The sequence below is a fragment of the Ochlerotatus camptorhynchus genome, unplaced genomic scaffold (genome assembly GCF_037179485.1).
Source record: "Ochlerotatus camptorhynchus isolate MF236.1 unplaced genomic scaffold, CSIRO-AGI_Acam_v1.1 ptg000556l, whole genome shotgun sequence".
Taxonomy (NCBI): Eukaryota; Metazoa; Arthropoda; class Insecta; order Diptera; family Culicidae; genus Ochlerotatus; species Ochlerotatus camptorhynchus.
Genome location: NW_027041039.1, coordinates 1,765,001 through 1,788,387, shown reverse-complemented (window position 1 = coordinate 1,788,387; position 23,387 = coordinate 1,765,001). Strand labels below are relative to the sequence as shown.

Sequence of the window (23,387 nt, the reverse complement as noted above, 5' to 3'; positions counted from 1 at the left end):
CATTTATTCATTTATTCATTTATTCATATATTCATTTATTCATTTATTCATATATTCATTTATTTATTTATTCATATATTCATTTATTCATTTATTCATTTATTCATTTATTCATTTATTCATCTATTCATTTATTCATTTATTCATTTATTCATTTAATCATAACTCTCCTCTCCTCTCCAAAGCACTCCTCATAAATGGTCATGATTTTTATAAACTGATTTTGAGGATAAACTTGAAATATTGCATCCTAGGATGTGTGCTAAAATTAATATTAAAATGCAAATGAGCAGTTCCACGCCGAATGACAAATCGGAAAAACTCGATAGCTCCGATTTGCATGAAACTTTGCATAATAATTATTGTTTGTTATGGAAAATGATTCAAAGCTCAATCTCTATAACTTGTTGATGAGTATTCACTCTTGTCTTCACTGGACTATCTTTCAATAAAAAGAAACACAACTAGTTGTCGCAAAGTCCGAATCGAAAGTGATTTACTCGATCGGTTCATGTATTAATATTTGCTCGATTGGAACAGCTTCTTTCCAGTTTTGTGGTGACAGTCGTCCATACTTTAACTACAGGGCTTTACCAGCAGTCACAACATAAAACGTCAGTAAGCTTGTGGTAGAGACGATCAGCATCGAAGCCGATAAAACTCTAAGAGGAAGAGAAGACAACTGGCTACTTTTTGTCTGTGACGTGTTCTTCTTCTCTCGCGGAAACGACCGTGCAAAAACTATTTCATTAAGGGGGACGGATTCAACTGTCAAAATACAAGAAAATAGATTCCCTGTTGTAAACATTCTGGCGTTTCTATACGTTCGCCCGACCTATCATTGGTCCCCCTATTTCTCCTCTTCCTCTTAGATAAAACTGATTGTCCATTAGTTGAACAAATTTCACTACTATCAGTTGAGTGCAAAAAAAATCTTTTTTTAAATATTACAGTGAACAAACGATTGTGTGTCCACTCCAGAAGCTAATAAACGCTATCGGTGAAGTGCCAGTAAGACCTAGCACTTGCTAATACCAACATCAATACGAAACTAACGATTTTAAAATTGACTAGCCTATTGGTCCCAAGCAAATCGATTAACGTATCCCATTCTAGTATAAATTCCAGTACTACACTATGTTTGTTTTGATTCTCTATGAAAGTTTGACAGATAAAATGAGGGGTTCGTGGATTTTCCTATGTTTCGAGAGGTGCATCGATTTGCTTGGGACCGAAGATAGTACCAGAGCTGAACCAAAAAGTTGAGCTTGTTTCTTCGGGACCTTCTGATCTTAGAGTTACCTTTATGCTAATACCACTATCAAGTAGATGAATGATTCCTCAATCATTTTGTATAGTTTGTTAACGAGGTTGAGCTTTTATTCGCGAGAAAACGGCGACTGACTTACTTGCTTACAAAAGCAATTACGCCCAAATTTCAAATCACTCCGGATTTTTGTAAAACTTTCAACGGCGCAATGTCTTTGAAAATTTCATAAAATTGTAGCCCGAAAACGGCACTGCTGACCGTAATGACGTCTGAGACAAAGTTGTAGAGAAAAAAATCTGGCAAACTTCAAGTACAAATTCTAAAAACATGTTAAATCCTAAATATCTCAAATGTTTCAAATCATGGACACTTTCAAATTTACAGGGTGATTCAGAATAACTGTCACCGATTTCACATATATGCAATTATCAATGGGTAAGTTGGGTATATGTTCAAGTATTTTTGTTTTAAAGTGTGTACAAATATCAGTTTGTATTGATAGTAGGATTAGAAATTTCATTCGTTTGCGATTTCAAGCAGCCATGGACGTGAAAATAGAGTATGTCATAAATCGGTATAAAATCGTGTGTTATCTTTTAGAAACTCAAATCTCTTTGAAATAATGAAACATTTATTTTTTGCTTCATTATAGAGGTACAAAGGAACCATACTTGGAAAATCCGTTCAATATCAGTAAGAGCTTAGTAAGAGCTGGAACTAGTGCGTGCCAGCTGTGGTTAATTTTCATGACAAATGTGGCTGGTAATTAAGGTAAAGGGAGAGATTTGAATTAAAGCATGCTAAGTTAAAGGTGATATATGTAATATATCTGGAATATACTGAGATAAACATATTCATGTAATCGTTATAAAAGATGATGATGATGGTCCCACCTCTTACCCCTACAAAGGTTTGAGCTGGACGATTTATCTTTAAGATAATTTAATATGACATTTTAACCAGGTTGGCAAACAAAATCGAACTGGTTTCAGTTACAGATATAGATTCCCTCTAAAGTTTACAGTTGCTTCACAGCGATATAAATGTGGAAAAGCTCAGGCGTCCACCTCTTAGTTCGCCTTTTTGTCCACCTAAAATATTCATAAGTATTACAAGCAATCAAGAGTTAATGAACAATCAACAAAGCATCCTATTACACTAGTAACCCCGCAATCTGATGCTATCATAATTTTCAGCAATGTCAGGAATGCTCACGAACCCCTAACATTTGCCAGAAAACTTACTACTAACTCAAGGTATCTTTCAAATAAGCTTCAAAATTGCATTTTTTTTTTATCAAATGTTAAATTCAGTCCTCTATATCCGTAATACGCGCGCGAGGCTCAAACCTTTGTAGACTACTTTTTTTTTAATTAATCTACTATAAAATCAAATATTAAAAATCCATCATCACCCTCGTGGCGAACAGAAATAGTTTTTGCAGTGCTACAATAATTATTAAAAAGTCGTTATGACAGCTATCCATATAAAATAATCCGTTAGAGATAACTTCGTCAAGATACATAATTTGTCAATTCATAAAAAAATCACTGGATAACTGTTCAAAAGACAGTTTTAACGTGTGAAATGCAGTGTCTTTTAAATTCTGTAAGTGTTGCTAAACGTTTGATATGTCTAGGCATCGAATTGAAAACATTTATTCCTTTATAATATAATGAATTTTGTGAAGCACAAGTCAAGAAATGTGGTGTTCTTATTTCAACCGCGTTTCTAGTATTATATCTATGAAAGTCACTTCCTCTTTCAATTCGATCACACAAATATAGAGGCAGCAAACCGTTAATTACTTTAAAAATGAACACCATAGTCAAATATACAATTCTTTGCTTCACCGACAACCATTGTAAGGCGTCTAACATCAAAGTTGAGGAAGTGAATCTATTACATCTCAAAATCAAACGCATTATTTTATTCTGCAAGCGCTGTAATCTCGATATTTGTGTTGCATTGGCCAGAAATAAAATGGAAGGGCAAAAGTCAAGATGAGGAGAGATGATTGATTTGTATAGCTGTATTTTACTGGCAATAGTTAAATCGTTTTTCAGTCGACATAGAATTCCATACTTCTTGGCAATTTTCTTGATGACATTGTCAATGTGAGAGTTGAACTTAAGTTTGTCATCAATAATCACGCCAAGATATTTAATCTCCCGAACGCGATCAATAGTCTCATCATCAATTACAACAGAGACGTTCTCATTTACTCGATTACGCGAAATTACCATAAATTTAGTTTTACTTGTATTCAATTTTAACTGCTTATACTTCAACCATCTACTTAGAGAACGCAAATCTTCATTCAAGTGTAAAACGGCATCATCTAAATCCTTAGCTGCAATGAATAACACAGTATCATCTGCAAAAAGATTAATGTCGCAAAATCGTAAAACACGTCGCAAGTCATTAATATACATAATAAATAACAGGGGCCCTAATACACTTCCCTGGGGCACTCCGAGGTTATTCCCCACGGGACTGGAAACAGAATCATTAAAAACAGTCCGTTGAGTTCTGTCAGACAAATAGCTTTCAAACCATTTATATGCAGTACTCGTAATTCCAAAGCGCTTGATTGATCTTAACAATAAGGGCCTAGAAATTGTTTCAAAAGCGCGTTTAAGATCCAAAAAAACAGCAACAATCGTATCTTTACACTCCAAGTTATTTTTCCACTTCGCTAATACCAAATTCAACGCGGTTTCACAAGAATGACCTTCCCGATATCCCGATTGTTCTGGTATCAACAAACTATTACTATTTAAATACTCCAACAGCTGACCTTTAACAACAAGTTCTAAAATTTTCTCTAATGTGTGCAACATGTTGATGGGACGAAACTCTTCGGCTTTAATCGTTCCAGCAACTTTTTGAATAGGGACCACTAAGGATTCCTTCCAAATTTGTGGCACATGTCCAGTTTGTAATGATTCATTAATAAGGTCCAGCAAGATGTGGCCAATGACATGAAAGCAATCTTGAATAACTCTAGCATTAACATTATCTACTCCAGCCGATTTTCCTAATGAAAAACAAATAACTCTAAGTTCATCTAATGTGATTGGGTGAAAAACTTCAAATCTACAACTACTATTAACTGGCTGTTTTATTTCGTCAGGTTCATCGACCAATTCAATAGATTGATTAATCAATGAAACACTATCTACGAAATAATCATTAAACTTAGCTGCAATTACTTGTTCTGACTGTTCTAATGTGCCATTAAAAGTTATGGACCGCGGTTTGCAATTACTAGGTTTTAGTAAAGATTTCAAAATTTTCCATAACTCTTTGCTGTTGTTTTGATGCTGATCAATCTTCCTTTGAACATATTCACAACGAGTTTTCTTTATCGATTGTGAATACTTATTACGCGCGATTGTGTACCTAGTCCAATGATTGTCATTATTAGATCTACAAAACTTTTTGTACAATTTGTCCCTTTTCCGTTTAAGACGCAAAAGATCCAAATTGTACCAGCTGTTCGAGTTTTTCAAAGAAACAAACTTTTGCTCAACTAGTTGATTGGTACACGTTTTCAAAGCGTTATTAAGAACAGCTGTAGATTCATCTAAGTTACCGTCCGCGAATGGAAAATCCAGGCTTCTCTCAACAAGATTTGAAACAGCTTGCTTCGAATATTTCCTCCAGCACTTCAATTTTACAAAATTATCGTTATCGTTAACATGGTCTAAGACATTAATCACTAAAGTCTCATGATCGGTTATTTTCAAATCAGTATCCGTAACTGAACAAATGGAATCAAAATTGGAATAAACGTGGTCAATTAAAGTTCTACTGTGCCTGGAAATACGCGTATACTCATTTACCGTTTGCTTTAAATTAAAAAACTCAGCTAAACGCTTCAAATGATTCGAATTATGGTTATCACGCCAATTAATATTAAAATCACCAGCCAATATATTTAATTTACTAGAATCAAGGAATGTCTCAAACCAGTTCTCTAAAACTTCAACAAAACGCTGGTCACTAGAACTGGGAGAATGATACAAAACACCATAATTACCCATCTTCATGCCACGTACAACTGTAATGCCCAAGAACCAGTTGCCATCAATAACTTCGTTGGTACGAAGGTTGAATTGAACTGATTCTTTGACATAAATAGCAACACCGCCAGTGTGTCTAGAATGTGATAAACAAGCAGCAACAATATATCCCGGAATACTATACTGATCAAAAGCTTCAGTTTCTACAATATGAGTTTCAGATAATAAAACTAAAAGAGGACGTTTTTCCTCAACAATCTGACGTAATGCTACGTAGTTTGTTGACAACCCCGCAATATTCAAGTATAAAAAATCGAATTGATTCACATTCCTGGAACTTGGCTGCTATTTATTGAAACGCAAGCTGCTTTTCTTCTGATCAAAAAGTCTTTTATAGAGCAAACATTCCGAGCTAAATGCGGCATGGTTGACGTCCAAGTTCATTTTTCGTTCTTTATTCGTTTTCAAACAATTAATACATTTCAATACAGTTGACGTACACTCCGACGTTTTGTGTTGTTGGCTGCACCTAGAGCATCTATCACAATTTTTGCAATCCATGCTCTTGTGCCCAAATTCTCCACATTTGAAGCATCTCAACACATTAATCGCGGGAACTATCGAGCACCGATCAAACCCTACATTTACTTTTTTCGCACATAACAAACATTTATAAGTATCGACATCGACTTCAATTACAACACTAAACTTGTTATAAGTGAAGCGTGGATTTTCAAACATGTTCACTACTTTAACATCATTTATAGCGATGTCTTCATTTTGACTTTTTAAGTAGTCAATGAAGACATCGGAGGAAAACTGATCGCTCATGCCCACTATTTTCAATCTTGGCACCGAAGTGGGAACAACAGCACTATATTGTTCACCCAGATTGCTTTCAATACCAGTTTTTACATCATTAAGATTAGCTCCTGTTGCACACTCAACAATAATAGAGCCATCTTTACCATTCCTAAAATTACTGATTTTGTGTGTTTTTGGATCCAACTGAGTTTTCAAAAACTTACGAGTATCTTCGCAAGCTTGTTTGGACTCTTTTGGTTTGATCGCAATGACGAGTCTTACGATTACTCTGTTTGTTACTGTTACTGTTAATGTTACTGTTACTGTTAATGTTACTATTACTGTTACTAATATTTTTACTTTTACTTGCATGACTAGATCTTTTTACAACATCCGCAAAACTCGCATTTTCTTGAAAAACATCATCAGTCGAATCGTTGTCACTATTTTGAAATTTACGTTTTTTGCGTCTGGGATTTCGGTCCGATTCAGAATGAACCGTCCTAGATGCACCATTCGTTGCAGCTAAATTTTTTTCCGTACTAATTTCAAAACATGAACTAGTCATCGTATTCCATTTCTCACTAATTAATTTTTCAAAGCAACTTAAAGAATCGTTCATATTTTGTTGCATTTTTTCCATGCCAATTCTCAACGCGTTGTCTATCTGAGCAGCAACGTTGTTTCGTATACCAGTGATAGAGTCAGCAACAGAAGACAATTGCTTCATTGCTTCCCCCAGCATTTTGGTATCCGAAACCGATACATTCTGCTCGTCACAACTCTGATCTGACAGACAATTACTACAAATAATCTATACACAAAAAACAATGTTTGAGACATTTTAAATCAATTTCTGTGGAAAAAATATACAAAAAACCGTGCTAGCGAACAATTAAAAAATATGACCTAACGTATTTTTCTACGGTTTTTAAATGTCCATGGTTTTGAACATTCCAAAAGTATGCATTTGTAAACACATTAAATATTTATTCTATTTATTTGTTTTTTACATAAAATAAATATAAAACTTTTTTTCCCAGAAAGACATAATTTTTCTCAACAACTATATTCCAAAAATTATTTTGATCAGAAATGCCGTTTCCATGCTACAGTTTTTTGGAAAATTCAAGAACGCCACTTTGGAAATTTTGCAAGTTTCAAAATGGCCAAATTTCAGGAAAAATCTTGTGAATGTAAATGTGAATCATGGCCCATAACAAACAATTACGCAAAGCTTGATACAAATCGGAGATGGTCGATTCAAAAAAATTTTTTTTCACTATTTTACTATTTTTTTTTTGAGCAGTACATATCATAAAAGGGTGATAGCTGTCTCCCAATATTTAAAACAGCGTTTTCGATTATACCATATATTTAAATATAGTAGAGCTCGATGCCAATGTTACGATCGAACATAACGTTCTCTGGAAAATTTTAGAAAATCGTACGATTAGGAATGTAAAGGGTTAACCTCGGGATAAGCACACCGATAATGGAAGTACGTTAGAGCAATGTGTTCCTATAGTGGCTAATGGAGTCTCCATCCGTTCTTGGACATCTTCCTGAAAAAGCGTACATTTGAAGATTTATATACCACTTAAACCCTCTAAAACCCACCCTGTACCGTTTAAAATCCGCACACACAAAATTCATTCTCAAAATTCGAGTTTTTATCCGATTATCACCAAATGTTCAGGGAGTAAAAAGAAACAATTAAAGTTAGTTTTTGGTTTGTTTTTTCCGTCGATCTTGTTTTCCGTGCTGAGCACCAATGCTACCGACGCCAGGAAGGCAGCTCCCACACCTGGACCCTACCTATCGACCCATCAGCTCATGAACCGGGGACCAACGGCTTTACTTCCCATCCGAAGGAAGACGTGATCAGAGATGTTATGCCTCAGAACATCCCGGCGGCGCCGACTGGGATTGAACCCAGGCCTGCTGGGGTGAGAGGTAATCACGCTTACCACTACACCACCGGCGCCGTTTAAAAGTTAGTTTTGGCATCATTCATTTAATTAATTTTGCCTTTATATCCGAATGCGCGAACCTTAACCCCAGCCATAAGGTTCTGCACGACCTCAAAATCGACATGTTTTTTTTTTTGCATTTTAACCCATGCTTTCTTCATTTCGCATTTGATCAGTTTAGTGCCCCGGGCGCGATAATTTGATTTGGAAAGCTTTGTGCTGATATTTCCCCCCTATTGCTTAGGTGCTTGGTGTGCTCTCGCTTCCCTTTGTTGCCGGTGTGACTCGACTGCACTGATCTATTGTTAGGTTTTTGCGATGTGTATTGCTCTTGTGCACAGAGTGATTTGAAAAAGGAAAAAGATATCAAGTTATTGTGTGGTTGGAATCACTGGAGGAGGAATTTTTTTAAATTACTAGACAAAAATATGCGTTGAAGCATCCGGAATGCGCTACCGAATATATTTGGTGAGTACGTTGCAGTTGAAGATTGTTCTTATACATTTCTCGATTGCATAGCCGGCGCCGGTGGTGTAGTGGTAAGCGTGACTGCTTTCTCACCCCAATGGGTTTGGGTTCAATCCCAGTCGAGGTCGGGGGGATTTTTCTGAGGCATAAAAATCTCTGGTCACGTCTTCCTTCGGAAGGGAAGTAAAGCCGTTGGTCCCGGCCCATGTGTGTTGAATGGGTGCGATATGCTACGCAGGTGTGAAGCTGCCTTCCTGCACATTCGATTGCCTTCAATGGATGGCAATCGATGTCTGTCGGTGATTGACACTAGATTGCGGAACAGAGACCGACGTTAAATAAAGGAAATTGCATTTTCTAGGGGACGTGTCTGTTTTTGTGGGCAGTGCGTTTGATGGTCGGTTGGTGTGGCTGGTGGCTCACCCGCGCGTGCTGGCGCCGCATAAAAGTAGAATTTAATTAAGGTATAAGCGCTTTTTCAAAGCTTTTTTGACTCCAGGTTTAAAAGATCGTCGGTCTTAGAAGCTTATTCCTGTGTAAAGGACACTGCCGTCGAGTTTGAGTTTGAATAAATCCCAGGTCCTATCATATTAAGAAGACCTATAGTAACATCGCTTGATTTTCGTGTTTTGTGAAACTTAGCATCGTCAACGGCACCGTCGAATTCTGTTTTGAATAGTTGCAATAACAACGCGATCGTAGCTTGTATGATGTGATACGAGGGGCTTGTTGGCCTTAGAGTGATCTTTTTAGCTTACTGAGTAGAACATAATGAGTTTAATCTCAAGCCTCTCCACATTCAAGATTCGTTAATTACTTTATTTGTTAATTATTGGAATAACAACAAATCGATCATTGGTATGCTGTAATAAAAGGAGCTCGTTTGCCTAGTGGAAACCGTTTTTGCTTACTGAGCAAAACGCCAACACATTCCCACCCTTTACTTTCTTGTACCGCATTCGAGCATGGCCAGCGCTGGTATCACCGACAAACCGACATGAATGATCATACAAATTACAAAGAAATTTCTGCTCAAAGTACAAAACTGACATCTGCCGCCGTGTTCGCGGAAAATATTTATCCTAGCCACGAACACGCGTACAAAATTTATGAGTTGGTTCGTGTCTAATCTATTTCGGACAAATTATTTTTATCTAGATAAAACATTTCTATGGTTTTGACACACACATTTGAATCGGCCGTTATGCATTCTCGATCAAGAGTTAAGTTTAAGTTTCATGTCGGTTTGTCGGTGCTTGTATTGCCTCGTTTGAGATCACCAGTATTTACAAATTGCAGATGAATGCTAGTCCCAACCACCATCTATTGGTTCTCTTAGAATGTCTCTGTCTAATTACAGCTGATCTGGCAATATTCAATTCTCAAAGGACTGTGCAAAAAATCCACTGAGATTTATCTAAAATTTATACACAGCATCAAGTGTGTCCGCTAGAGTGGAGCAACTTAACTACCCCCTGTTCCTCACTGCTCTTTCGATTTGCATTGAGGTCCCCATCAACTGTGTCAAATTTGAACGAATAAGGTTACGATCTGGATTTGCGATAGAACATCGATAAAAGTTCGTATAGGAAAATGTTTTGATTTCCTTTACTTAGGAGAGTGGTAAGTGGTAAGTGATGATTTTATCACTGTTTTCATGAAATAAACCTTCTTCCAAATCCAGTCCTCATAATCGAGTACCACTTGGTTGCACATCATTCTGCTTAAACCTGAAACGATATAAAAGAGCGCTGCTGTTGATCCAACTTCTGTGCAAAAAGTTACTAATCTTTTACTTTAGACCAAGTTCTCCGTGCCAATCCTACAGGCGTAAATATAGGCTTGGAGGTCTGCGCGGAGCTCTAAGCCAACAGTAAAATATAACAATTTTTCGCACAGAAATCGAATCGATTGCAACATGCGAATCGATCTCCGACAAATTTTTTTTCTTCTTTGGTTTGTTTTTCCGTCGATCTTGTTTTCCGTGCTGAGCACCAATGCTACCGACGCCAGTGGACGCAGCTCCCATATATGAACCCTGCCTATCGACCGATCAAATCATGAACCGGGGACCAACGGCTTTACTTCCCGAAGGCGTGATCAGAGATGTTATGGCTCAGAACATCCGGGAGGCGCTGACTGCTATTGAACCCAGGCCTGCTGGGGTGAGAGGTAATCACGCTTACCAATACACCACCGGCGCCGCTCATCCGGCAAAGTTGTTCTGCATAGTTTTCCCAATCTAAGTATCAAGTTTGGTCAAAATTTAGAAATTTTTGAATTTTTGACATGCAGCTGAACAGTTTCGATCCGTTTCCCATACATTTTCTCATATACAAACTTTAAAGTTCTTCCGCAAATCCGGATCGTAACTAATTTCCGAGGGGGACGACTCTATCTACGATGCAGGAAATATTGTGTTTTGCTGTGGCTAGCTGCACGTACGCTGAGCAGATAGAAAGAAGATTTATCACGATTTTGAAGATATCCTGCAAAAAGACGATGCGCGATGGAAGTAGATGCGAGAAATGAGAGATGATTTTTCGAAGATTTATTCGCTAGTGTGAGATTTTTTGAGCATCTAGAATTGAGCCCCCCTTTGCTAAATTCGTTCAAATTTAGCACAGTTTCTAAGGACAGCAATACAAATCAAAAGAACAGCGGGATCACCCACCCTAGTGTCCAATCTCCACTATTGCATTGTAAAACTCAAGACAGGATTGATTTTCGAATCTTTATCGCTAATAAAGACGCAATAATGACAAATTGTCATTCCGATTGATGCGTGTGGGTTTTAAACTGATTGAAATATAAATGAAGATGCCTCGGGTAAGTCAACACCAATGTCCAAACTACCCCGAATTGATGTCTCATTTCTGGTACGAGTGCGGTACAAAACTGCTGTTTCATCTGAAGCGTGAATAAATCTCACCCCAAATCGCTCCAATTGGATGATATCATCAAATCAGATTTGAAAGTAAAACACTCTTGTTCGATTGGTTTGCTGATTGCGGTCGGCCACTGATGAGAGGATCATCGGCACCGACACGGCCCGTTGGCCGAGCCGAGCCGCACGTAATCCGAGTGGCTGTTTAATTAGCGTTTTAAAGCTTACGAAGTAATTAAAGTGGGTTTAATGTAAATATTAGCTTTACTGCTGCTGCGGCAGGTATTTCACCCCTGATTTATGGTCGCCTCCTGGCACTGTGTCGGCATGTTGTGTTCGTTTGACTTGAAGTAAGTCTAAGTACTTCCCAAAGCGCAGCGGGGATCACTCGTCGAACGCTGATGTTGCCATGGGGTTGCTGCGCCGAGGTAATAAGATCGATAGCTTTTCCTGAGCAGGTTAGTTTTTCTACCTGTTTCGTTGATTGCAAACTTGATGATTGAGAGCCATAGGGAAGATTCCTAGTTCTCACAAGCAACGCAAAAACCACATTGAACGATTTTAACATCTAGTTAGATCCTTATCTCATAGCTCATAGCAAAATTTAATCCCGACTTGAGCTGATCAAATGCAGTGCCGATTTGCTTTCCAGTCATCAGAACAGTCAAAGCTACCGTCCGAATTCCTTCACATCATCCACGTGAAAGCAAATCTTCTATTCAAATTAGCTTGATCGAAATATAATTTGTTGCTGATTTTTACCTCCTATCTGACCGATTCGATCGCACATATCAATCTCCTCTGGCCCGCTATCTTCATCCCGCTCTAGCTCTTAAGAAGTAATGGTCGGCTCTCACAAGACTCTAATCGCCTAAAAGTCGAAAATGCGTCCAAATCCGTGGGCAAATTTGTCATTCACACTGAACTTTCGGAAAGAAACAACAACAACTTAAAACCGGAATAAATACCCCAAGACAAATGAGATCGAAGGCGACGCCGAAACGCCTCCCGCCGGACAAATTGATCTGTTTCGCCTATCTTAAATCTTTTCCTACATCAATTAACTCTTTGGGACCCACTGAGTCGATAAGTTCGATCGAGGAGTTGTTTATCTAGTATCACTCGCTTTCTTTTTTTTTTTTTTGTCCTTGGGTACCAATCTCAGATGTATGGTATACGGCATACGTTAAAGATCGTGGGCATGTAATTATTACGAAATAACTATTTGTTAGGAAATCGATTCGCAGGACTGTTTGTCATAAATATGTCATACTTGGTGCATAATTTTGTTGAATTTTATTAGTTATTTATGGCTTGTTCTATTTATGATTCAATTAGTGATTTATGTGCATTCGGTATGTTCTTGTACTTGCTTTTGCTGTAAGTTGCTGTAAGAACCTCCGCCATTTTATGTGCATGTCGCTGTTGTAGATTGAATTGAAGTTTTGTAGACAAAAATAGGAAAATATGTTGAGCCACATACCAACGTAGTATTAGGTTTTGTTTTGAGGGTGGCGGACCTTGATTGGTATTTTTGTTCATTTCATTGACATTTCTTGTCCAATTTTAGTTCTCTTTGCAGTAGTTGAAAGATCCGTTGCCTTCAAAGTTCATCACAAGAAAAAATTCTGCGAGTAGTAACGTATTTATTTATTCATATCTTTTTGTTAGTATTACAAGATTGCTTTTTAAGTGATACAGTTTAACCTTTTTCATCCTTAAATTCCTATTAATTTTACATCAATGATGTACATTTTTGTGTTTCATGTAGAATTATTTGTGCTTTTTTTATTTGATAATGATAATTGAATATCGTTTAATTTGATAACCTACTTAACATAATATTTGATAACCTAGTTTACCAGCGCTCTAATGAGCGTGTGCACGTAGTATGTAGCACCCTGGATGAAATTATCGATCGAGTCTTCGATGCGTTCCTGAATCGTCTTGCACCCTGCGGTAAGATGCAGCTCGCTTATCCTCGTGTCCAACGGGGCATCCAGGATAGACCTCAGCAGCCGGTTTTGGACCACTTGCAGCTTCTTCTTGTGGGTCTCAGCACACGTACCCCACACCGGCATAGCATAATTGACTACCGGAGCGATAATCACATTGTATACTGCCAATTTGTTCCGTTGCGACAGCCGGGCTCGTCGGGATATCAACGGGTACAACGATTTCAGTAGCCCAATACACCTGTTTTTAAGCTTGTCGGTGTGGGCACGATAGAGTCGCTTGTCGTCGATGGTAACACCAAGGTAGTTAGCTTCATTTGACCAGTCAACGGGGCTGCTGTTCACTCGGACGAAGCAGTCCGCTGGAGGTAGTAGATTAGGTGATGGTCGATGTCGGAAGAGGATGGCTTGACTCTTGGTTTCGTTCACTTTGATTTTCCAGCTGGTCAGGTACGAGACGTACGCCGTTACACCTTGTTGAAGCCGTGACCGGTAGTGCATGGGAGTCCGACCGTTGGCCATGATGGCACTGTCATCTACGTACAGCGCCAGGCTGCAGCCAGCAGGGAGTTGTGGAACGTCGAAGGTGTAAATGTTATATAGGATGGGGCCGATGAGGCTGCCTTGAAGCACACCCACTGGAACCTCGTGGAGCTCTGAGGTTGCACTTGAAAGATGTACTCGAAACGTTCGATTTCTCAAATAGTTTCTTACCATTCTCGTGAGATATTTTGGTAAGTTCGCCTGCCCCATCTTATGGACAAGTCCATCGTGTACCACACGTTGTCGAAGGTCTTTTCCTCATCCAGGATTACTATGGCTATGTTGTTAGAGAGTGACTTGTTCCGCTGAATGGTGTTCTCCACTCGGACTAGTTGATGGACGGTACAATGCCCCTTCCGAAAGCCGAATTGCTCCGGTATGATGACGTGGTGTTCCTCGACGTGTTCCATCAGATGCTGGAGAATAAGCCGTTCGAATATTTTGCTGACTGCTGATAGCAGCGTGGGCCTGTAGCATGATGGAGCAGTTGGATCCTTTCCAGGTTTAGGAATAGGGATGACTTTCCCTGTCTTCATCTGGCCAGGAAGTAGCTTTGCTAGAAGCATCGATTAAATATTACACCCAGGAATCGGAATGCTTTGCTGGAGAGCTTCTTCAGAACCAGATTGAAGATAGCGTCGTTGCCGGGGGCCTTCATATTCTTGCCGCCCATCACTGCTGCACGTACATCATTTTCGGTCACTTGACCGACGAACTGAGCATCGTCGACTTGCTCGTCAAGGTGGTTGATTGCACTGTATCTTCGTGGGGACTCACCATGCCTGCACCGATGTTGTGTGCTTCGATGAGTATGTTGGCGATAGCGTTGGCCTTCTCCGATGGGGACACCGATATGCCTCCGGCGTCGTCTTTCAGTGGAGGAACTACTGTTGGCCTTTTCTTCATGATTTTGGCCACCTTCCAGAACGACCTCGAGTAGTCGCGTTGCTGGATTACCTGCCGGGTGTAGGTATCAATCATGGTGAATTGTCGCCTCACCGGTACCCAGCGGATGCTAGCTTCTTCTGCAGTGTGCACGATTTCCTCGAATACTTCCAGTTTGTTGTCGATGGCTTCGATGGATGGCAGATCCATATTTTCGGGAAGTCGTGAGTCAGCCAGGCGTCTGAAAACTACCCAGTTGGTCCGATGGTAATCTCGTCTCGTCTGCATGGATTCGTCGCTTAATCAACAACTGTCACCATCGCGAAGAAAGACGCAATGGGTATCTCAGTCACGCTGAACTCCAAGAAGCTATGCTATCACTAGTCCGTTTGTCACAGAGGGAATCGTTTCCGGAGGAGATTTCTGCACTTCAGAGCGGAAATCAAGTCAAGCCGTCGTCATCGATCAACAGACTCACACCAATTCTCGTTGATGGGGTACTGTACGTAGGTGGTCGGCTATCTAAGGCACCTATTCCAGCGAGTCGCAAGCATCCAGCGATTCTCAGCTATCATCATCCCCTGAGCAAACTAGTAGTCATACACTACCACCAGAAATTGTTCCACGCTGGGCAACAGCTTCTCATAAGTAGAGTACGGGAGAAGTACTGGCCCACACAGATCAGAAGATTAGCCAACACCGTGCCGTGCTTCCGATGTAGACCAAAAGTGTTGGATCAGCTGATGGCAGATTTGCCGTCGGAACGAGTTACACCCGCGCCACCGTTCCTGAAAGTTGGTGTCGATTACTGTGGACCTTTTCCAATCTTCATCTGCTTGGTCACGAAGGCTGTTCATCTGGAGCTGGTGGGAGATTTAACAAGCGAAGCCTTCCTCGCAGCATTCAAGCGTTTCGTCGCACGAAGTGGCAAACCAACCCTGGTAATGTGTGACAACGCTCTCAACTTCGTCGGAGCAAGGCGTAAACTCGACGAACTACACGAACTATTCCGTAACCAGCAGTTCCAGCAGTCGATCGTAAATGAAGCTGAAGAAGACGAGATAGAATTTCGATTCATCCCAGCACGTTCGCCCAATTTCGGTGGCCTTTGGGAAGCTGCCGTAAAATCCTTCAAAAGCCACTTCAAACGCACCATAAGATCCAGAACGTTATTGCACGACGAAATGCAAACGGTGATAGTTCAAGTGGAAGCGATCCTCAACTCCCGTCCGTTGACGCCGATCAGCAATGACCCAACAGATTTCGAAGCATTGACGCCTGGTCATTTTCTCGTTCAGCGACCGCTAACAGCTGTTCCAGAGCCGGACCTCAGTCACATCCCAGAGAATCGTCTTTCACTGTGGCAAAAATCGCAAGACTTCGTGCAGCAGATATGGTCCTCGCAATACCTGTCCGATCTCCATAACCGAACCAAGTGGACTCGTCGGCGCAATAACATCTCCGGTGATACAATGGTTCTCGTGAAAGAGGATAATCTTCCACCGATGAAATGGAAGTTGGGACGAGTAGTAGAGGTTCACGCGGGTTCCGATGGGAATATCCGTGTAGTGACCGTGAGAACGAAGGACGGTCTTTTCCGGAGAGCTATCTCGATGATTTGCGTCCTTCCCATTCGGAACAATCAAGCTGTGCCCACTTCTGAGGAGAATTGAAACTCCTTCGCTTCAGCGCTTCGGCGCGCTTCCGTTCACTATTCGAACAACTCGGGATCCACAAACCAGTTCAACCAGTCCAGTTATCAGTAATGTCGTCCAGTCAGTCAAGCATGTTAAACGTCCATAATGATGTCCTGTCCAGGCCTGAAATAAATATCAGTATCGTCCTGTAAAGCCAGGCACAACCGTGTCAGTATGTCCAAAACCAGTTACTGTCCAAAATCATTCTGTCGTCGTAGAAGTAGAGAATCGGTGTGTACAACCAATCCAACGAAGGGAGCAATCCATTGCACTCTCCTTATCAGCGCAACATCCAATACCATCAACGGGTTTGGCCAATCCGTACCGGTGGTTCTTCAACGCTGAAGTCGATGTCGTCACACCATTCTGCTAACCATTCTACTGGCATAGAGTATTGTAGTATATAAGACATGCAAGAGAAATAAAATTATAAAATAAATAAATGTAGTCACACCTTTTCATAATTATTTATTTAATTAAGACTGCAATAAAAAAAATAGACATCCCTATTGAAGATGCCACTAATGAACGGAGCATAACAGTACGGAGGGGCATGCATTCACCAGCGCAGATGTAAATGTGTATAGCTATGTGTGGCAATTATGGAAACAGTTAGAGGCTTGGTAAACTAATCGAGAGAAAAGCAAGATTGAGTGGATGATTGTGTGAGTGACAGCGGTGACAGTGTATCACGAATAGAGTTCTCCAGATGCACAAAAGTGTGCGTGAGACCGCACGCTACATTTTAAGTAGTTGTGATATCGCGATAACTTTTGGTTCTTCTTCTTCTTCATTTTTATAAATGGATAAATGGATTAGTGTTCGTGAGATTGCACATGGAGATCTCTATGGGAATGTTACCTGTGTGCAAGCTTTTGGTGAATGTTGTCGGTGATAGGCGTATGTTTTGAAATTTGGAAGACAGAGATTCAAGAGACATTGACGGAAGAACACTGTGACTGCTCGTGTGACTGTGTGAAATGTTGTGGAAAGGTCACGACAAGTATCACGATGATCAACGAAGATCGTCGCCATCGGTGCTGTAGGCGCTCGCGGAGGCCCGGAGGCCTCCGCGTCAAGCAAGTTAATTTGTATTTCTGTAATTCAGTTGAAAAAGGCCCCTCTCATTTTGTAGGGCAATCAGGCACTCGTGGAGGCCAGGAGGCTCCCGAGTCAGGCATCGTGGACATCCCGGCATTCCGAAGTCATCCGTCATTCCGTGTGATACCCCAAGACGCAACAACATCAGTCGCTGGTAGTTGAGCCAGGAAGCAAGGAATCAAGATTCGTGGAATCAACCGGAGATGAACAGAGTGGTGCTCCTCCAATCGGACGGGTCGGAAACGTCACTCCTAGGATTCATGCATCAAGGCAACCGAAGAAACCATATCTACCGAAAAAGGATGCCGGCAACTGAGCAGTTTTCCTAGGTAAATAAAAATGGTATATGTCCTACCGTAGCCAGGACTAGAAATACTGCACCCTAATTGTTTCTCCAACACTTCTATGGTATGCGGCATGACGTCAACACAACAGCATCCGAGCGCATCGTCAGCAGTGTCAGCAGAGCAACGTCCTTCAACGTGAAAAATGTGTTTTAGATATAGAAATATGTATAGATTTAGTTAGGAACAGTAGAAGTAATTTGTCGAAATTAACATTTCAAGGTGGCCGGTATATTGGCACAAAATAAGAAGTTGGTCACCCTACACTAAATCGTTATATAGCTACACACTATCTCAGTTATTAACATTCTTATTACACACTTCACACAGCAATAGGCACTCACTCTCTATTTCTCACATGTACACGATCGCAAGCAACAGATAGGAGAAGATTACCGATCAGTATTCAGTAGTTATAAATCATCCGCGCGCGCAGGAGCACTCTATCCGTCTATCGAAAGGCAAACAAATAAACAGTGTCCGAACAGTTGGGTATTTATTTGACCACAATAAAAGTGTTTTTATGTTTATAATCGTCGCGTGTGCATTCCACAAAGGTACCGAAATCCGTCCGGTGATACAGTCCACCCCAGTGTCGAACACCCGATGTCCTTGAAACGATCAGAACGATCTTGAGAAACTGCTGATACTTTCATGGTCTGACTGTGGCTACGAGATCTTTGAAATTCCTCTTCATTTGATTTCTCTATTTCACGGTCGCGTACAAGGTCAATAAGGTCTTGCATTGAACCTTGCTTTACGCAGTTACGGTGCGCTAGTACTCGTACTAACGCGTATCTTGCATTCTCATCACGGCTGCCATTTCTGAATGTGACCCGTACTTACTCAATTTTGCTGCTGATTCAAAACTGATGCTGCTAGCCGTGAGTTTTCCACGTTGAGATGTAATTCCTGGATCCGTAGTGTTCATTGAGGCGAGCCATAGCATTCGAAAACGGTTTCGTCTCCTCATCAGGCATTCCTGGGACAGAAGATGTTGCTTGAAATAGTTTACGTAGTTTTGGTCCTGATTTTATCTTGAACACACCAAATTTGGTTTCTTCATCGACCAGCGTTAATAAGCTGAAGAGAAGAAACAAGGATGTCCTTCCAATATTTAAACGCCTGTTCGTCTATATCCGCTTTACCAGATCACGGAACACACCCCAATGCCCAATGTTCAGTTGCTGTGCTAGAGCTAGCCTGATGAAATCCACTTCCGAATCCCTGATCCGTGGAAAGTCGTGCTATTTGTTCTCGCAAAGTATTGTTCTTTTTAATGGTCTCCGTCATTCCTTTCAAAATACGTTTTTTTTTTAATCTTGGTACCGTAAAACGGGGTATAGTTTTTATATAGTATGTGTATCATATTTTACAAACATATTAAAAAACAATTTTCGTGTTTTTTCGCCTATTTGAAAAAGCACTCAAACCATCACTTATGAAATGTATTTCTTATATAGCCATAACAAATTCAATGTTGCATTCTTATTGCTTATGAGGTTTTTTGATTATAAACTCATTCAAAGTTTCATATTTAAAGAACTAAATTGTTTGGGTTTCATCCATTTTTTTTCTACATTTATCGAGCATTATCATAGTAAGTTACTATTAGTAACCCCAAATCAAAATACTGAAGTTCGGTCACAAAACTAAAAAAAAAAGTGTAAATGCTTTAATTTCCGTTAAACATATTACTAACGAATTAACTCTTGGATCCTCAGTACTTGTTTTAAAAATATAAAATTTGAAAAACATTCATTGCTGTAAAAAATATTTCGAAAATACTTTAAAAAACTATCAATGTTACCCCGTTTTACGGTACAACAAAAAAATTGAAAAAAATCCTCTATAATTAACTAATTTCTAAACCCATTATTCTGCAAAACTTTGCCTTTCTGCATCAGAGTTTGTATTTTTTTTTGCACTCCATATTTTAGGGGCTGTTCATTTACTACGTAGACAGTTTACAGACTCCTACTTAGCCTGTCACACAAAATTATCTATTTATTATCACAGCACAACTCAACAGAAACACTACTTTGTTCGCCATACATACTTTGAGCCTCACTCACGAGTCTGAAAATGGTTAGAAATCGAACTGGAGGGTGGCTGCCATTAAATCTAAAATGAGGCACCCTAATGATGCTCACACTTGTTTGAGATGTAGGTTTTATCAACTTCCAAATTTTTTTTCAAATATTCAGACATCCTAAATGAACTCGAAACCCAAATTTGGACTAGCGGTGTTCAGTCTAGAAGCCATATATGTACTATTTAAAAAATCAGGTAATTATAAAGTTATTCTAGATCTTGAACTTAATGTAAAAGTTATTCTACTAGGAGAAGAGGAGATGAAAAATTGCCATCCACGAAATATGCTATTTTAATTGTACCTCAAAAGCTCATCATTATGACTGCCAATGAGTATCTCTTCTGGTATTATCTTCGGCGATACAGTTTACAGTTTAGATGTGTGACCGTTTTCATAGCATAAACTTAATCATCAACTCATATATTTTGCAGTTGAATCTCCAATGCCTTCCTGTTAGTTTTTTTATCCACATAGACGATCACCATACAATGTATAATCAGTCCAACATCAAATGCAATAAATTTACCAACCTACCGTCCCCCGTAGGACGCACATAAATACAGGATGCAGTTTAACAGGTAGTGGAATGCTTATTCAACGCCTTGGTCGAGCGATTAATTATTCATCCGAAGACCACGCGTGGCACTGACTGGAAGCTTTGTTTCCTATTATGCACCCTAGTATTTCCTAGGCGACCGAAACCATAACTTTTCTCCAGAGATCTCAACATCTGCAGCACGGCCACAAAGGGGCCAACCCCTTTCACAGCACGTAACCAGAGTGGCACGCTATCTCCAGTCCGATCGCGACGCCACAAATTGAAATTGATTTTTAATTACTACTAATTAAATCCGCACTGATCGATAAAATATGAAATATTATGCAAATTAACGCAGAGGCTCGCACACTCAGCCAGGTACGTAAACTTCAAAGCTCGGGGGCGTACATATGCAATCAACAACGTATGAACTAACTGTTCGTGGTTTTCGTTGGATCGCTCCGTTGAAAAAAAAAAACATTCAATTGGTAGACATGAACGTGTTCGCCTCATTTTACTAGTTGGAAAATGTTTAAATCACTAGGCAAATCTTGAAACTCGTGTTTTGTCTAACGAGTAACGAGGAGTTAGGATAGTGTCAATAATCCAATATCAGTTGCATTTTCGCTCTTTTAAAAAGCAGCTGCAGTAGACGAATGCTTCATTTTTCCTATATTTACTATAAACATGGATCATATGTGAGTTATGGTTTTCTTTTTCTCATTAAAGTCCTTCTACGATTTCAAGCTATATTGCTACCGCTTAGCAGATCGATGGGATCCGACTGAGATTCTATGCTCTTAACTCAGCTTTATCAAGGTACAGTGCATGAAGATAACGATCAAAATGACGTTTTGTCGCGATTTTCTCCATGGCCCAATAATAAAAAACCGCCGCTGAAAGCAATTCAATCAACCGTCAACGCTGGTATGAAAGTGAATTTAAGGCATTTATGCATATAATTAATACTGCCGATTTAGTAAATTTAATCATTTTTATCGACTTTATGATCTGTCGCCGGAGTGAGCTTGCCTCCCGGTGTACATAGGTAGGTTCGTCAAGAAGCGTTCGATAGACAGGCTCAGCCGACCCGGTATAGGTTGACGGTCGTAACTCGTCTAGGTAAACGGGGCTTTCATGTGCCGCAGAGCAGGTGATACCTAATAAAATATATTATAATGGGAGTGTTGAGAAAAAATCAAACTAATAAAATTTGTATCGAGGTAGTAGCAAAACCAAACGCCATCAAATAAATAAGGTTGAATCATTTCCCCAGAGTGGACTCACGCTAGGTCCACGGAGATCGTTGCTATAAAATCTCACAAATCCCCACGCAAGCCGATCGCGCACTGATCATGCGAGTGCGTTACACTGTGTAGCATAACCACCAGGCGCATCTGCGTTGATCAAATGCTTGTTTATTTTTGTTTAAGAGGCCAGGGTGGCCAGACCTACCGATTAATCGGTAGTCCTACCGATTTTCGGGATGCCTACCGATTCACAGACAAAAGGTTAAAAACTACCGATTTTTCACTTTTCCTACCGAGAATCACAGATTTTTAGTAATCTTGAAAAATGTTCAATACCTATGTGTTGTTTTCCTTGTAGTCAGAATTCTTAGCATTAGAATTAGAAATATTGATTTCGACACGTTTAAAACAGAAGAACTGAATGACAGTCCCCTCCACCCTCGCTCACAAAGGTTTCATGTATCAGGAAAGCCTTCTTCAGACGGCCTACCGATAACTACCGATAAAAGTTTTGAGAAGCTACCGATAACGAAAAAAATAATCTGGCCACCAAGAGGCTTCAACCATTCTGCGGTCATTTGTCAGTCTTAAAGAGGCCCACCCACATTAGATCCGTTTGCGTTGCGTTGACGTTAATTTGACAGTTAGACAATAGATTTAGATGTCATTTTACCGCAACGCGTCCGATCCGGATCTAATGTGCGTGGGCCTTAAGGATGTCACAATCGAATTTTCTTTATTCATTTTTTTTTTTGAAAACATTCTATTTAGATACTAAGAAAATATATTTTAAAGTATTTGAAGTTATTGATATTGTGGACACGTACCTAGATGTTAAACATGTCTTTATTGATCCACTATTTTGAATCGCTGAAAAAGCAGAAAATGTTTGATTTGTTTCTAAAAGGACTACGCTTTTATGATTCCATGATCATGAAGAAATTCAAGAAAGTCAAGAATTTTTTCACTGGTTAGCCAGAAACAACATATTGCAAGATTACTGTGAGCGGATTCGCATAAGTCAGATCTGGGTTTGAATCTACAGCCGCATAAACGCGTATGGAGAAAACAAGAATTTAGAATGGTGATGGTTCTTAACAACCCATTATTTGTAAGGTTCACTTCCAGAAAACCATAATACATAAGGGTAAAACTTTTCCACACAAACGTTCATGTATAGTTCCATAACTATTTCAGTTAAAGTTAAGTATGGATTATTTTTAACCATTTTTGGTATTGTCATGTAATGGTTAGCATTTATGCAGGCAGCCACGGAAAAGTATAGTCACTATATTCATAGTCTGGCGGAAAGAATTTCGATCTATCAAAAAGCGGAACCAATTAAATATAATGTAGACCAACAATTAAAAAGGCAGTATCAACTTTTACAAACAAAACGTTGATTATTCTTTCCTCGCCAATCGAACGCAAATTACCGGCATCATCGCATAAGGAAAACTTTCCTCAACCCAAGATGGTGTCAGTTTGCGTAGGCGGAACAAATGGCATGCTTGGCGGAACACAACATCATTGTGAGTATTTTATCTTA

General features: G+C 39.7%; 1 protein-coding gene across 1 annotated transcript; it reads left to right on the top strand.

The window, feature by feature from the left end:
- The first annotated feature begins 15,184 nt into the window (after window positions 1-15,184).
- On the top strand, window positions 15,185-16,486 carry LOC135713451 (uncharacterized). The gene has a single exon (XM_065236566.1). It carries the CDS (start codon window positions 15,185-15,187, stop codon window positions 16,484-16,486), a length of 1,302 nt encoding a protein of 433 aa, XP_065092638.1.
- The last annotated feature ends 6,901 nt before the right edge of the window (window positions 16,487-23,387 follow it).